Below are 12,542 nucleotides of genomic sequence, written 5' to 3'. Positions count from 1 at the left end.
GCGTGATCTTCCTGTCCGGGTTGGAGCCCCCCATTTGGTTGTGCCGTGGCGGAGATCTTTGTGGGCTATACTCGGCCTTGTTTCAGGATGGTAAGTTGGTGGTTGAAGTATCCCTCTAGTGGTGTGGGGGCTATGCTTTGGCAAAGTGGGTGGGGTTATATCCTGCCTGTTTGGCCCTATCCGGGGGTATCGTCAGATAGGGCCACAGTGTCTCCCGACCCCTCCTGTCTCAGCCTCCAGTATTTATGCTGCAGTAGTTTGTGTTGGGGGGCTAGGGTCAGTCTGTTATATCTAGAGTATTTCTCCTGTCTTATACGGTGTCCTGTGTGAATTTAAGTATGCTCTCTCTAATTCTCTCTCTCGTTCTTTCTTTCTCTCTTTCTTTCTCTCTCTCTCGCCCTAGGACCATGCCTCAGGACTACCTGGCCTGATGACTCCTTGCTGTCCCCAGTCCACCTGGCCGTGCTGCTGCTCCAGTTTCAACTGTTCTGCCTGCGGCTATGGAACCCTGACCTGTTCACCAGACGTGCTACCTGTCCCAGACCTGCTGTTTTCAACTCTCTAGAGACAGCAGGAGTGGTAGAGATACTCTGAATGATCGGTGATGAAAAGCCAACCGACATTTACTCTTGAGATGCTGACCTGTTGCACCCTCGACAACCACTGTGATTATTATTATTTGACCCTGCTGGTCAACTATGAACATTTGAACATCTTGGCCATGTTCTGTTATAATCTCCAACGGGCACAGCCAGAAGAGGACTGGTCACCCCTCATAGCCTGGTTCCTCTCTCAGTTTCTTCCTAGGTTCTGGCCTTTCTAGGGAGTTTTTCCTAGCCACTGTGCTTCTACACCTGTATTGCTTGCTGTATGGGGTTTTAGGCTGGGTTTCTGTACAGCACTTTGTGACATCAGCTGATGTAAGGGCTTTATAAATACATTTGATTTGATTTGAGATCGCATGATTTTATGGGTGTGTGGATCCATTTCCATCATGCAATGGTCCTGCTTGTCTTGCACTGCAGAATTGACATCCTCCACTCCCTGACAGGGTAAGGGTTAAAACATGTAAGAAAATGTTCACTGAGGAAAAGATAATGTAATCTGAAGTATAAAATATTCTCCTTTCGCCCACTGTCACACTCTGAAAGGGTGCCAAAACTCAACAAAATAGCTTAATAGGACTTAAACTTGCTCAGCAAAGTAAACCAATCTGACAAGATATTTTTACAACATAAAGGACATATTGAGAATAAACAAAACATTCTGAAATGTATTTTGAGTAACCTTGAAAAGACAAGTTAACACATATCTCCCAGTTTGGAAATTTGTTTGGAGTGGCAGCTCATGGAAGCTTCTTGAGGACATCGGGTTTTTTTGTACACTTTTGAGATGGTACTGGGATAGAGGCCAAGAACACACTGAACAACTGAGCCCCTGCCCCAACCTCATGCCCGAATCTCCAATGCCACCCCCTCCCCTCCCCCAAAGACACAACCAATCTATTTAGAGAATGCAATCCCAAATGTCAAAGCTTATTTCCGTGTGCAGCCAGTTAAAGACATCAAGTCAGAGAGATGAGGAGGGAGGTGTGCAGTGGGGGGCACTGGGTAAAGAGAGGAGGGAGATGGGCAGTGGGGGGCACTGGGTAAAGAGAGGAGGGAGGTGTGCAGTGCGAGCATTGGCACAGCAGTTTCCCCTATACTCTAAAAAGGAATATCAGATCATATAAAGGACTGATCCCTGGCCCCAACTGGTCATTTTGAAGCAGATTACCAATAACGACAAACATGAGTTCTGTACGCATTATTGGCAAAGTTATATTAAACTGCACTCTAAACAGGACGTCTTGCACATCACAAGTAGAAAGTTGTTGAAGTGAAAACAAAGATTCACTAGAAGTTGACAGAGATGACATCCTGCCAAATAGAGGCAGTGGGAGGCGTTGGGTAGAGAGGCGGGAGGTGGGCAGTGGGTGACATTGGGTAGAGAGGAGGGAGGTGGGCAGTGGGGGACATTGGGTAGAGAGGAGGGAGGTGGGCAGTGGGGGACATTGGGTAGAGAGGAGGGAGGTGGGCAGTGGGGGACATTGGGTAGAGAGGAGGGAGGTGGGCAGTGGGGGACATTGGGTAGAGAGGAGGGGGGTGGGCAGTGGGGGACATTGGGTAGAGAGGAGGGGGGTGGGCAGTGGGGGACATTGGGTAGAGGAGGGAGGTGGGCAGTGGGGGACATTGGGTAGAGAGGAGGGGGGTGGGCAGTGGGGGACATTGGGTAGAGGAGGGGGGTGGGCAGTGGGGGACATTGGGTAGAGGAGGGGGGTGGGCAGTGGGGGACATTGGGTAGAGGAGGGGGGTGGGCAGTTGGGGACATTGGGTAGAGGAGGGGGGTGGGCAGTTGGGGACATTGGGTAGAGGAGGGGGGTGGGCAGTGGGGGACATTGGGTAGAGGAGGGGGGTGGGCAGTGGGGGACATTGGCACAGCAGTTTCCCTTAGGACTGATTCCTGGCCCCAACTGGTGATCTTGAAGCAGATTAGAAATAACGATACACATGATCTCTTTTTGCATTATTGGCAATGTGATATTTATTACATTTTTTATTTATAACCTTTATTTAATAAGCATATACAACAGAGCACAGCCTTATGAACAACGGTTTCCTGGAAATATTATGTCCAAAATGAGACAAGTCCTGAAAAAATGTATGTCACAATTTCCCATAAAATGTTTAAGCTATAGCACTAAAGAGCCACACTAGCCCAACATACATCATTATGCGAGAATAGTACCAATTAGCCTATTGCATATCTTGTATAGAGGGCCCATATTTTTGTACCTCAACATTCTGGAGTTAAGTTTACCATCTCACTTCTAAGCAACAAATCACAACTGTCAGAATTTGTTATGAACAATGCAACTGAACAACCAACTTCCCAAAAAACTGAACAATTGATATCAAGAAGTAGTCTTTTAATTTAGGTTAGATTTAATTCTATTACATGAAATACAGTCCTCTAATCTTCTACTTAACACTACTGATTACAGCTCAGACACCACTTAGATTCAAGCAACCAAGTGCAAACAAACACATATGAACAAACATGACCTCTTTCAACTATCTGTCCTCCTGGTCTGTAGCTCACCATTAAGCTATGAGGCTGGGAGCAGCTGTGGTTTGCGTTGCAGAATGGGAAGGGTTCTAATTTTCAACTCTCACATTTCTCCTAACATTAACCCGTCTTGGGAGGAGGGCCTGGCAGGCTGAAGAAAAATTTGACAACAGGTGTTCCACTTCTTTTACTCCAGCAGTTTACATTATGTATTTAGTCTAGTGCACATTCTAGCCTAATTCACTCCTGTCCCACAACTATCCAAAACAAAAGCACATGTAGCCTACTTAAAATAATATACAACCTCAGTCCCAATAGTTTTGGCACAGGAGTGAATTAGAATGTGCGCTAAACACAATGTAAACTACCCATTTTTATTTGCTATACAAACGACTTATCTGTTGACTAATGAGACAACCTTGTGGGGTGACCGAGTTTAGATATCCAACAGCATATTTTCAGTTCAAGCTTCATTTGTACAGTGCGAGCCATAGAAATAGAATGGATAGAGTGAGTGTCCCCATTCAAGTCAAATATGACATAATAGGTGGATTGGTGGCCATTGGGAGTGTACACATAGGAGCAAAGCAGGAAGTAAAAGCAGGAATTGTACCCATCAATCTGTGCTGTAATTTGTTGAATCAACTCAACATTACAAAAAAATACTTTCCATTGCATGAGCCACATTTGTTAGCATCATTTCAATGAACAATCTACATTACCATGGAAATGATTGCATCACAATTCCAGACAGCCATTGCGAGTGTACCACATGAGTTTACCAGTAAAATTGCCAGGATTAGAGGTTCCAAGCCTGTTCTATTGATTCTATTTCTATGGTATGAGCATCCTATTCAGTTGAAAGTGTTATTGGCAGTAACAAAATGTATTTAAGAATATCCATTCCCTACAACATCTAATCAGAGCACTAGTTTGGATAACTTGTCAGGGGTGCTGTGGAAGTACATTTACAAGCATTTTGCTGTCAAGATTCATGATGAACAAGTGTCAGTAGCTAATAAGGGATTACTGTACTGTTCGACAAGGCTGGAGACTCAAAACCCAAAAGTATTTGGTCAATCGAAGGCAAATCATATAACAGTTGTGGAATGCTCTAGAACTTGGCGTACTGGAGCTTTGGACAGTTTACCAGACTGTTTATATTTTCTGTTCCGATAGGGATCCCCCTTCCTGTCAGAAAGATACACAAAAACACCCAGAGCCAAAAATATCTGACAGTTTACTGATGCAAGTGAACCAATGTTGATAGTATTTGGTTAGCTCGAACAAACTAAGTAGCTAAGAGTTTATGTCAACTTGGATTTTAATTTATACCCAAATTAGACTATTTATTTTTCTTGACGCAACAATGCCATTTTGAAAATAAATAACACAATGCATACAAAGTTGTCAATTTATCCATTGTATTCAAGTATCGTAAAAGACAAACAAAATGCCATTTTAAGCATAAATATAGCAAACCTACTGATAAACTTTCCGAGTCTAATCTGTGCAATTTTCACACAGATCAGCCCTCAATCTTTTTTTGAGAGGAGTGGGATAATAAACTTCCCTGCAGTAGTAGTTACCCAAGGGAATTCAAATTGGCCTTACTCACTCCACGGTGCTCCTCACAAGACCGTTTCCATCCCTTTCAGAGCATTGTGCCTTCAGTATAGTGGACGGCTCCCAGCATCGGATCTAAGAGGTAGGTAGCAAACTTTATTCACAGTCTATGCATGTGATATTCTGGCATCGGAACCAACAGATTATTCCAATTATCTTGAGAAAATGTCCAACTTCGAACCATCTACTTTTGACGCCAAATAGGTGAATTTTGCTGGCAACTGGATGCTTTGTTCATTAATGCCTTTGATAACATTTTATACAACTATTAAGTTTTACCCTCAATATATGAATTGTTTGTTTACATCCTTCAGTATCGTTAAGCATTATTTGAAAATACTGTCAATTCCAACTCGATGATTGCATTAAACTTACAAATATGTCATTTTGACTGCCCTCAAGACACAAAGCTGGCCAAGACAGTGAGCAGACAAACTATTTACAGATAATGGTAATGAGGGTCATTAGTCTGTCTCCACCACTTCCCCTGTTTGTACAGTAATGGAGGCTCTTACCTAGAGATATCAGCACCTACAGTAACGCTTCATTTTGTTCTCATTCCTTAATTTTCTGAATACAGAATAAGAATGGAGGTTAAGGTATCAGTGGAGGGAGTCCCACGTGTTGTCTGTGGAGTTACTGAGAAAACCACATGCCAGGAAGTAGTCATAGCTTTGGCTCAATCCCTTGGTGAGAACACATCTGGCGGCATTTACATTTTAGGGTCTCATTTCACTGTATACTTTACTTAATTTCTCATACAAATCAATCTTTTCAGGTAATAAATTCATCCTAATTATCTTCCTCTGCTTAGGTCGTCCTGGGCGCTACACACTTCAGGAGAAATTCAAAGAGTTTGAGCGAAATATGACGCCTAATGAACGGCTTCTGGAGTCTCTTGAGAAGTACGGTCAGCAGGCCAGAGAGATCCAGCTCACCCTGCTGCACAATGGGCCATCCCTCTGGGAAGGGCCTAGCAGAGGGAAAGGCGGCAGATACGAGGCTGGCCCTCAGCTTAGGAGAGCAGATGCTGGGGGCAAGGTACAAAGGGTTAGCGGTGGGCTTAGTTTACACCGTCAAAGCCTACCTCCCTTATCATGCCTGCGGCAGCAATCCGAACAGCGACCGGAAGAACCAAAAAAGCCCAAAAGAAAGTCCCTGACCCTGATGGAGGAGGCTTGGGGATGGCTGGAGAGCATAGGAAGGGGCACAGTGAACCAATCAGGCCGCGAAAAGGGTAGCAGGATGGACACGGTTAAAATGGATGGTTGTTCCCTGAACGTTACGGTCACTGTTGCCAAGGATCCCTCCACTCCTGGGGTTTTGCAGAGCAAATTTAGAGAAAAGAGTGCTAAGTCCACTGAGCACCAGCGAATCTCCTGCTGCATGGGAGACCAGGGCAGGGACAGAGAGAAAAGTAACCTTTTCAATTCTGATGAAGGTAATGATATCCAACATGTTAAGAAACACCCAGAGGTTAGCATGGCAAAGATAAAAGCTGAGGGCCAGCAGAATCCAACCAGTGCCCTTAAGATGGTTGATGAGAAAATGAAATTAAGAGCACTAGTTGCTATCCAACAGGCTAGTCTGAAAGAGCTGCAGGTCCAAATAACCTGCACGGATAGCCAAATTCATGAGCTGGAGGAGCAACGAAAGGCCAGGCAAGCTGACCAAGAGGCCCAGCAAAAAATAGTGGAGGAGGCAGAGCACCTGGAATTTTGGAAAAATGAGCTGAAGGCCGAGGAGGGATATGAGAAAGACTTGCAGGAACAGTTCCTGGAGATGAAGGTGAAAGCTGTGGAGTGTAAGGCCAAGTTAGAAGAGTACAAACGCAAAATGCAAGGTCTTGATTCTTCAAGGGACAGGAGAACTGTTCAAGAGGAGCAAGTGAACGTTCCAAGCCAAGATGCCACATCTCCTGCTGCTGCAGGGTGGACACGGCTGAATGAGGCCCTGAATCAATCAGTCAGTGTGGTAAATACTGACAGGAAGTTTGCGCCCAGAGTGGCCTCCAGTCATCCTCATGCTGTAGTTCTTCCAAACCAGATCAAGGAATTGCAGCCCTCAAGGCAAAGTCAGCTTAGGGACTGGTGGACATGCTGGTCTGAAGCTCAGAGTCCAAATCCAGAAACACAACCAAGGGTTGTGCATATCTCTGAAATAATGATACATCTGGGCAGCACCAGAGTTTGAAAAGAGGTTGAGGAAAAACAGAAACTTATCTGTAAAAACCAAACACAATAAAGCCTTAGCGTTCAGCGAGGACTGTGAGGCAACAAACATAGGCACAGACATGCATACACACACGTACACATGGATTTTGTACTGTAGATGTGTTAATGGTGGAGTAGGGGCCTGAGGGCACACTGTGTGTTGTGAAATATGTGAATGTAATGTAATGTTTTTTAAATTGTATAAACTGCCTTGGTTTTGCTGGACCCCAGGAGGAGTAGCTGCTGCCATAGGGATCCATAATAAATACATGATTTGTTTGCAGTTTCACATTTCTGTACTGACTGTTCTGTTGCTGTAAAAATAAAAAGGCTAAATATTTGTCCTACCAACAGTTTCTTAATATCTTTTAAATCTTAATTTTGTTCCACTGTTCAGGCACCTTGGTTTGAAAAGAGGTAAGGACAGCATTTCCTTTTTACTGCACTGTCAAATGATATTTTCAAGCCTATACAAAGAAAACATTTTAAACAAGCATCTTACTGCCATTGAGTAAAATACATTCTACAAACTATATATTAAGAAATAAAGATTCAACTGCCTCGATTTTCTTTTAAATAAAGACAAACGCCATATGTAATTTTCATAAAACTTTAATTCAATTGTTTCATTCAAGACCATTAACAAAAGTACATAGGAGAGCCTCTATGCAGTTCAGGAGGAACCCAGTGATCGCCAGTTTAAATTCATTTAGACTAACTCCCATATGTGCATTCAGGCACAACAGATCACCCACCAATGCCACTAAAGCACAATAATAGATATCCTGATCCTTAAGATGAATTCTAATACTTTAACTTTTCCCCCTCTTTTACTTAAGTAAAATGTATTTTTGTTATATTGTGATGTTTTAATCTTTCACTAAGAAAAAAGCACACATTACATACAGTATATTTCCACCCACAGGTATTTGGGATGCAGACCAGTATTATTTCTACTAGAAAAAAAAGCCATCCCAAGATTGTTCTTAATATTTTGGCGGTTGGCTGGGGTCAGAGGATACATCTAATTTTTTTGTTTTCTTTGTAGTTTTTAGGCACCTTATTTTTTACTTCATTTTATTAATTAGCAGATAGAGATTCAATGGAACAAAAAAAGAAATATGTGCAACAAAAAAAAAAGAATACATTGTATAAAATAACTGCTGGATATAAGATGCCATTAGGAATTCTGCACCTGGGGAAATTGCTTATGGAGCGTGTGAATACTGAAAAGGTATTGAAATGCTCCAGATTTGTCAAAGTAAATCCTAATCATAGTCACTTAAACATTCACATACATCACACCACACCATGCTTTCACTCCAGCTCTTGGATAAAGTGTTTCAAAACTGCTCAAAAAACCGAGCAGAGAAATAGCCTCCGTGTTTTAGCCCACACATATGAAAAACAGGATCCTCCTTATGAAGGAAACTTTGCTTTATGCATTTTGTAGGAAAGCATAGTGGAAACCATTGGCAAATGAGAATCATTTCGTTTCCTTAAATGAGGGAGAGCAAATGGAAGAAGCAGGTGAGCTCTAATACATGCCCACACTCACACATATCCACATACACAACAGGTTGCAGGTGCAGAATTCCAGACATTTAAGCAGATTCAGCAAAGATGAGGACAAGACAATGCCACACAACCAGCACTCTGATTTTAAGGGGAGCAGAAACCCTTTAAAACAAATCCTCTGTAACTTCTACCATTTCTAAAACACCTTATGCACAACAATCACACACACACTCAGAAGAGAAACCTGCAATGTATACTGCAGTATGAAACCGTATCAAGTACATATGTGGGTGGCAGGGAACAAATGGAATGAGAGGGTTCCATTGCAGGTGATGGAACAGGGAGAGGTGTTACACATGCTTATTTCTGTGTGCCTGTCAAGAGTATGTATGTGTGTAAGAGCATGTTTCTGCAAGACAGCAAAATTCCCTTTCCATTGTTGTCCTCCATTCTGGGATTACATTTCTAAATCTGGGCCCACCTATTTTAGACGGGGTATATACTGTTCAGTCAATTACACCCGGTTGACGAGTCTTCCGCTCCACATTGAAGCCCTAGGTACAAAACAAAGACCGGTCATTATAAGCAACACACTTAACACACCTTAAATATAAATCAGAACCTATTATACAGCATTTTGCTACCAAATGTGTGTACCTTTGAGTTGTCAGGGCCACGGGGCTGTCTCACAATGACTAGGCGGGGGGCGCTAGAGTCATCTAGGGTGATGCTCTTGAGCCGGTTGACCAAACGATCAGGACGGGGGGTTGCCACCGGTTTAGGCCCTTCACTGTGGGGGTAGAGAAACAAGATGGCTTTTAACCAACACTATACCGTCTAGGATAACTGGGTCATAAATGAAACATGACTAGTAAATCTGGTGGCTAGACGTTAAATTTAACTTATTTACAGTGCCATCGAAAAGTATTAAGACATCTTGACTTTTTCCATACTTACCTTACAAGCCTTATTCTAAAATTGATTAAGTAGTTTCCCCCCCCTAAGTATACACACAATACCCCATAATGACAAAGCAAAAACAGGTTTTTAGAAATGTTTGCAAATTTATAAAAAAATAAAAAACAGAAATATCTTATTTACATAAGTATTCAGACACTTTGCTATGAGACTCGAAATTGAGCTCAGGTGCATCCTGTTTCCATTGATCATCCTTGAGATGTTTCTACAACTTGATTGGAGTCCACCTATGGTAAATGTAATTGATTGGAAATTATTTGGAAAGGCACACACCTGTCTATATAAAGGTCCCACAGTTGACAGTGTAAGTCAGAGCAAAAACTAAGCCATGAGGTCGAAGGAATTGTCCGTAGAGCTCTGAGACAGGATTGTGTCGAGGCACAGATCTGGGGAGGGTACCAACACATTTCTGCAACACTGAAGGTCTCCAAGAACACAGTGGCCTCCATTATTCTTAAATGGAAGAAGTTAGGTACCACCAAGACTCTTCCTAGCAGGCTGCCAGGTCAAGCAATCGGGGTAGAAGGGCCTTGGTAAGGGGGGTAACCAAGAACCCGACGGTCACTGACAAAGCTCTAGAGTTCCTCTGTGGAGATGGGAGAACCTTCCAGAAGAACAACCATCTCTGCAGAACTCCACCAATCAGGCCTTTATGGTAGTGGCCAGATGGAAGCCACTCCTCAGTAAAAGGCACATGACAGCAATCTTGGAGTTTGCCAGAAGGCACCTAAAGACTGTCAGAACATGAGAAACAAGATTCTCTGTTCTGATGAAACCAAGATTGAACTCTTTGGCCTGAATGCCAAGCGTCACGTCTGGAGGAAACCTGGCACCATCCCTACAGTGAAGCATGTGGTGGCTGCATCATTCTGTGGGGATGTTTTTCAGCAGCAGGTACTGGGAGACTAGTCAGATTGTGGCGAAGGTTCACCTTCCAACAGAACAATGACCCTAAGCACACAGCCAAGACAACGCAGAAAAGGCTTCGGGACAAGTCTCTGAATGTCCCAGCCAGAACATCCCTGGAGAGACCTGAAAATAGCTGTGCAGCAACACTCCCCATACAACATGACAGAGCTTGAGAGGATCTGCAAAGAATAAATGGGAGAAACTCCCCAAATACAGATCTGCCAAGCTTGTAACGTCATACACAAGACGATTCAAGGCTGTAATCTCTGTCAAAGGTGCTTCAACAAAGTAGAGAGTAAAGGGTCTGAATACTTATGCGATTTCAGTTTTTTATACATTTGCTAAAATTTCTAAAACCCTGTTTTTCCTTTGTCATTATCGGGTATTGTGTATAGATTGAGGGGGGGAAAAAACGATTTTAGCAAAACATTTTAGCCCACTTCATGGGTACTTGTACACCCCCCTGCAGTCTTTACCTGACTCTGCGCACATTGCAGGCACTACATTTCCCTGTGCGTTGGTTGAGAATGACTGAGAACTCCACCTCATCCCCAGTCTGGAGCTCCAAGCCATCCTGCACCTCTTTGACATGGAAAAACAGCTTCTTACTCTCACCAACTTCATATGTGATGAAACCAAACTGGGGAGACAAGACATTACAGACTAAATAGGCATAGCACTGAACATGGGTAGCCACACCAAGAAAGTCCAAAAATAATACGTCCTTATTTCTTCATATTAGGTTTCCTTAGCAAACTTGAAAAATACATCTATAAAGTATTATTTTGAAAGGCAATTAAATCATGTGTGCCTGCACCCGTTTCAACAATCATGATCAGATACCTGGTCCTTGACACACTCCACTAAGGCTTTGCGTTGGGGGACAACGTTGCAGGCCATCTTCTGTCCTGTCTGGGCCACTGTGCACAGCTGAAACTTCACCAGCTCTCCTTTCTGCAGACAGTCTGCCTTGTTTGTCATGCCCATGATGCCAAATGAGTAATTCTGGCCCTTCATGCCCTCTGAATGGTTAGAGGGACAAGGTGGGATAAGAGGAATGGTCATTTTAGCCATTTGGTTATTGTAGAGTATGTGCAGGAGTAAAAACATTGAATTGATGGACATAACCCTCCACTGCCAGTGGGGACTCGCCTTCCTCTGAGTGCTCGATGAGCCCCTGGTACTCTGTCTGCGACGGGTCCACACTACGCAGAGGGCGCACCACCTTCCCCAGCATCACCGCCTCACCAACATCCTGTCCCACACTATTCACTGCAATAACAGCACACCATTAGCATAGACACTGATAACTAATATAGAAATGCTTCACTATAGAGCGTACTGTAGCGCAAAATCAAACAAATGACTAGAGCATTGTCTTGCCTACCTGCTGCCATCTTCATAACCTTCTCAGCGCTGACTTTGTTTCCTTTGCCCTTGGACAGGGTGTATTCCACAGTGTCACCCAGCTCCAGGTTCTCCATGTCTCCACACAGCTCACTGGTACAGAGAGATACAGGCAGTATGAAAAACGTGGGACCTCCCCTTTTAGACACATCTAATGTGCCAACAACCAACCTATTTTACACTGTAGCTTGCCTGTCTTGAATAGTTGTACCTGTAGTGAAAGAAGATCTCTTGATCGTGATTGGCCGTCTCAATGAACCCAAAGTTGTCTTTCAGCGTGGCGATGTATCCCAGCAGCCTTTTGGTGTTGACTGTGCGGTTGAGGATCTTAATGGTGACCGCGCTCTGCTGGCCCGTCCTCTTTACCTCATTGATGGAGAACTCCACCTTAAAGACAAGGTTGGATTTACACCGAATAGAAACAACCAACTGCAGGATGTATTTTTGGGGTTGGTACGTTGCCATTTTGACAAAGCACATTTGAGCCAGTGTTGATTTGTTTTACTGGTTTAACTTGTAAACTGGTTTTCAGTACCTTGTCTCCTGCCTGTGGCTGGGCAGCTCCCTCCAGATCTTTGACATGGTACGACACAGTCAGCTTCACTCCACAGTCCTCATAAGAAATCACTCCCTCTTCTGCTTCCTACAGGGGGACACACCAGCAAACTGATTAGACTGGCAGTTCCAGTCAAAGATTGGCTAATGCTCTTCTCTCCAGAACTCAGGCATTGAACTGTAGCACCCTACTGTGGTTCTGAGCATTGGGAAATGTTAAAATACTTC

The 12,542-nt window shown here is 43.5% G+C and overlaps 2 protein-coding genes across 45 annotated transcripts in view; one reads left to right on the top strand and one right to left on the bottom strand.

The window, feature by feature from the left end:
• The first annotated feature begins 2,488 nt into the window (after window positions 1-2,488).
• On the top strand, window positions 2,489-7,294 carry rassf11 (Ras association domain family member 11). The gene is made up of 3 exons (XM_031804395.1): window positions 2,489-4,816; window positions 5,315-5,424; window positions 5,549-7,294. The coding sequence occupies exons 2-3, from the start codon at window positions 5,322-5,324 to the stop codon at window positions 6,925-6,927; spliced, it is 1,482 nt and encodes a 493-aa protein (XP_031660255.1). The 5' UTR covers window positions 2,489-4,816; window positions 5,315-5,321; the 3' UTR covers window positions 6,928-7,294.
• Window positions 7,295-7,543: 249 nt separating this feature from the next.
• The window catches only part of LOC109869197 (cold shock domain-containing protein E1), a 35,381-nt gene continuing 30,382 nt past the window's right edge, over window positions 7,544-12,542 (bottom strand). For 42 of the 44 annotated variants that reach the window (XM_020459155.2, XM_031804365.1, XM_031804367.1 and 39 more), the window contains 8 exons: window positions 12,295-12,402; window positions 11,971-12,146; window positions 11,740-11,852; window positions 11,505-11,624; window positions 11,196-11,374; window positions 10,829-10,992; window positions 9,123-9,255; window positions 7,904-9,019 (listed from right to left, as the gene is read on the bottom strand). In XM_020459155.2, coding sequence (XP_020314744.1) covers window positions 8,972-9,019; window positions 9,123-9,255; window positions 10,829-10,992; window positions 11,196-11,374; window positions 11,505-11,624; window positions 11,740-11,852; window positions 11,971-12,146; window positions 12,295-12,402 — 1,041 coding nt within the window. In that variant the 3' untranslated portion in view covers window positions 7,904-8,971. Of the gene's footprint in view, window positions 9,020-9,122; window positions 9,256-10,828; window positions 10,993-11,195; window positions 11,375-11,504; window positions 11,625-11,739; window positions 11,853-11,970; window positions 12,147-12,294; window positions 12,403-12,542 lie in introns of all 44 variants that reach the window. The other 2 variants (XM_020459154.2, XM_031804385.1) reach the window with 2 other exon arrangements.

Source organism: Oncorhynchus kisutch, linkage group LG24, assembly GCF_002021735.2.
Source record: "Oncorhynchus kisutch isolate 150728-3 linkage group LG24, Okis_V2, whole genome shotgun sequence".
Taxonomy (NCBI): Eukaryota; Metazoa; Chordata; class Actinopteri; order Salmoniformes; family Salmonidae; genus Oncorhynchus; species Oncorhynchus kisutch.
This window is presented reverse-complemented; position numbering and strand designations above follow the sequence as displayed.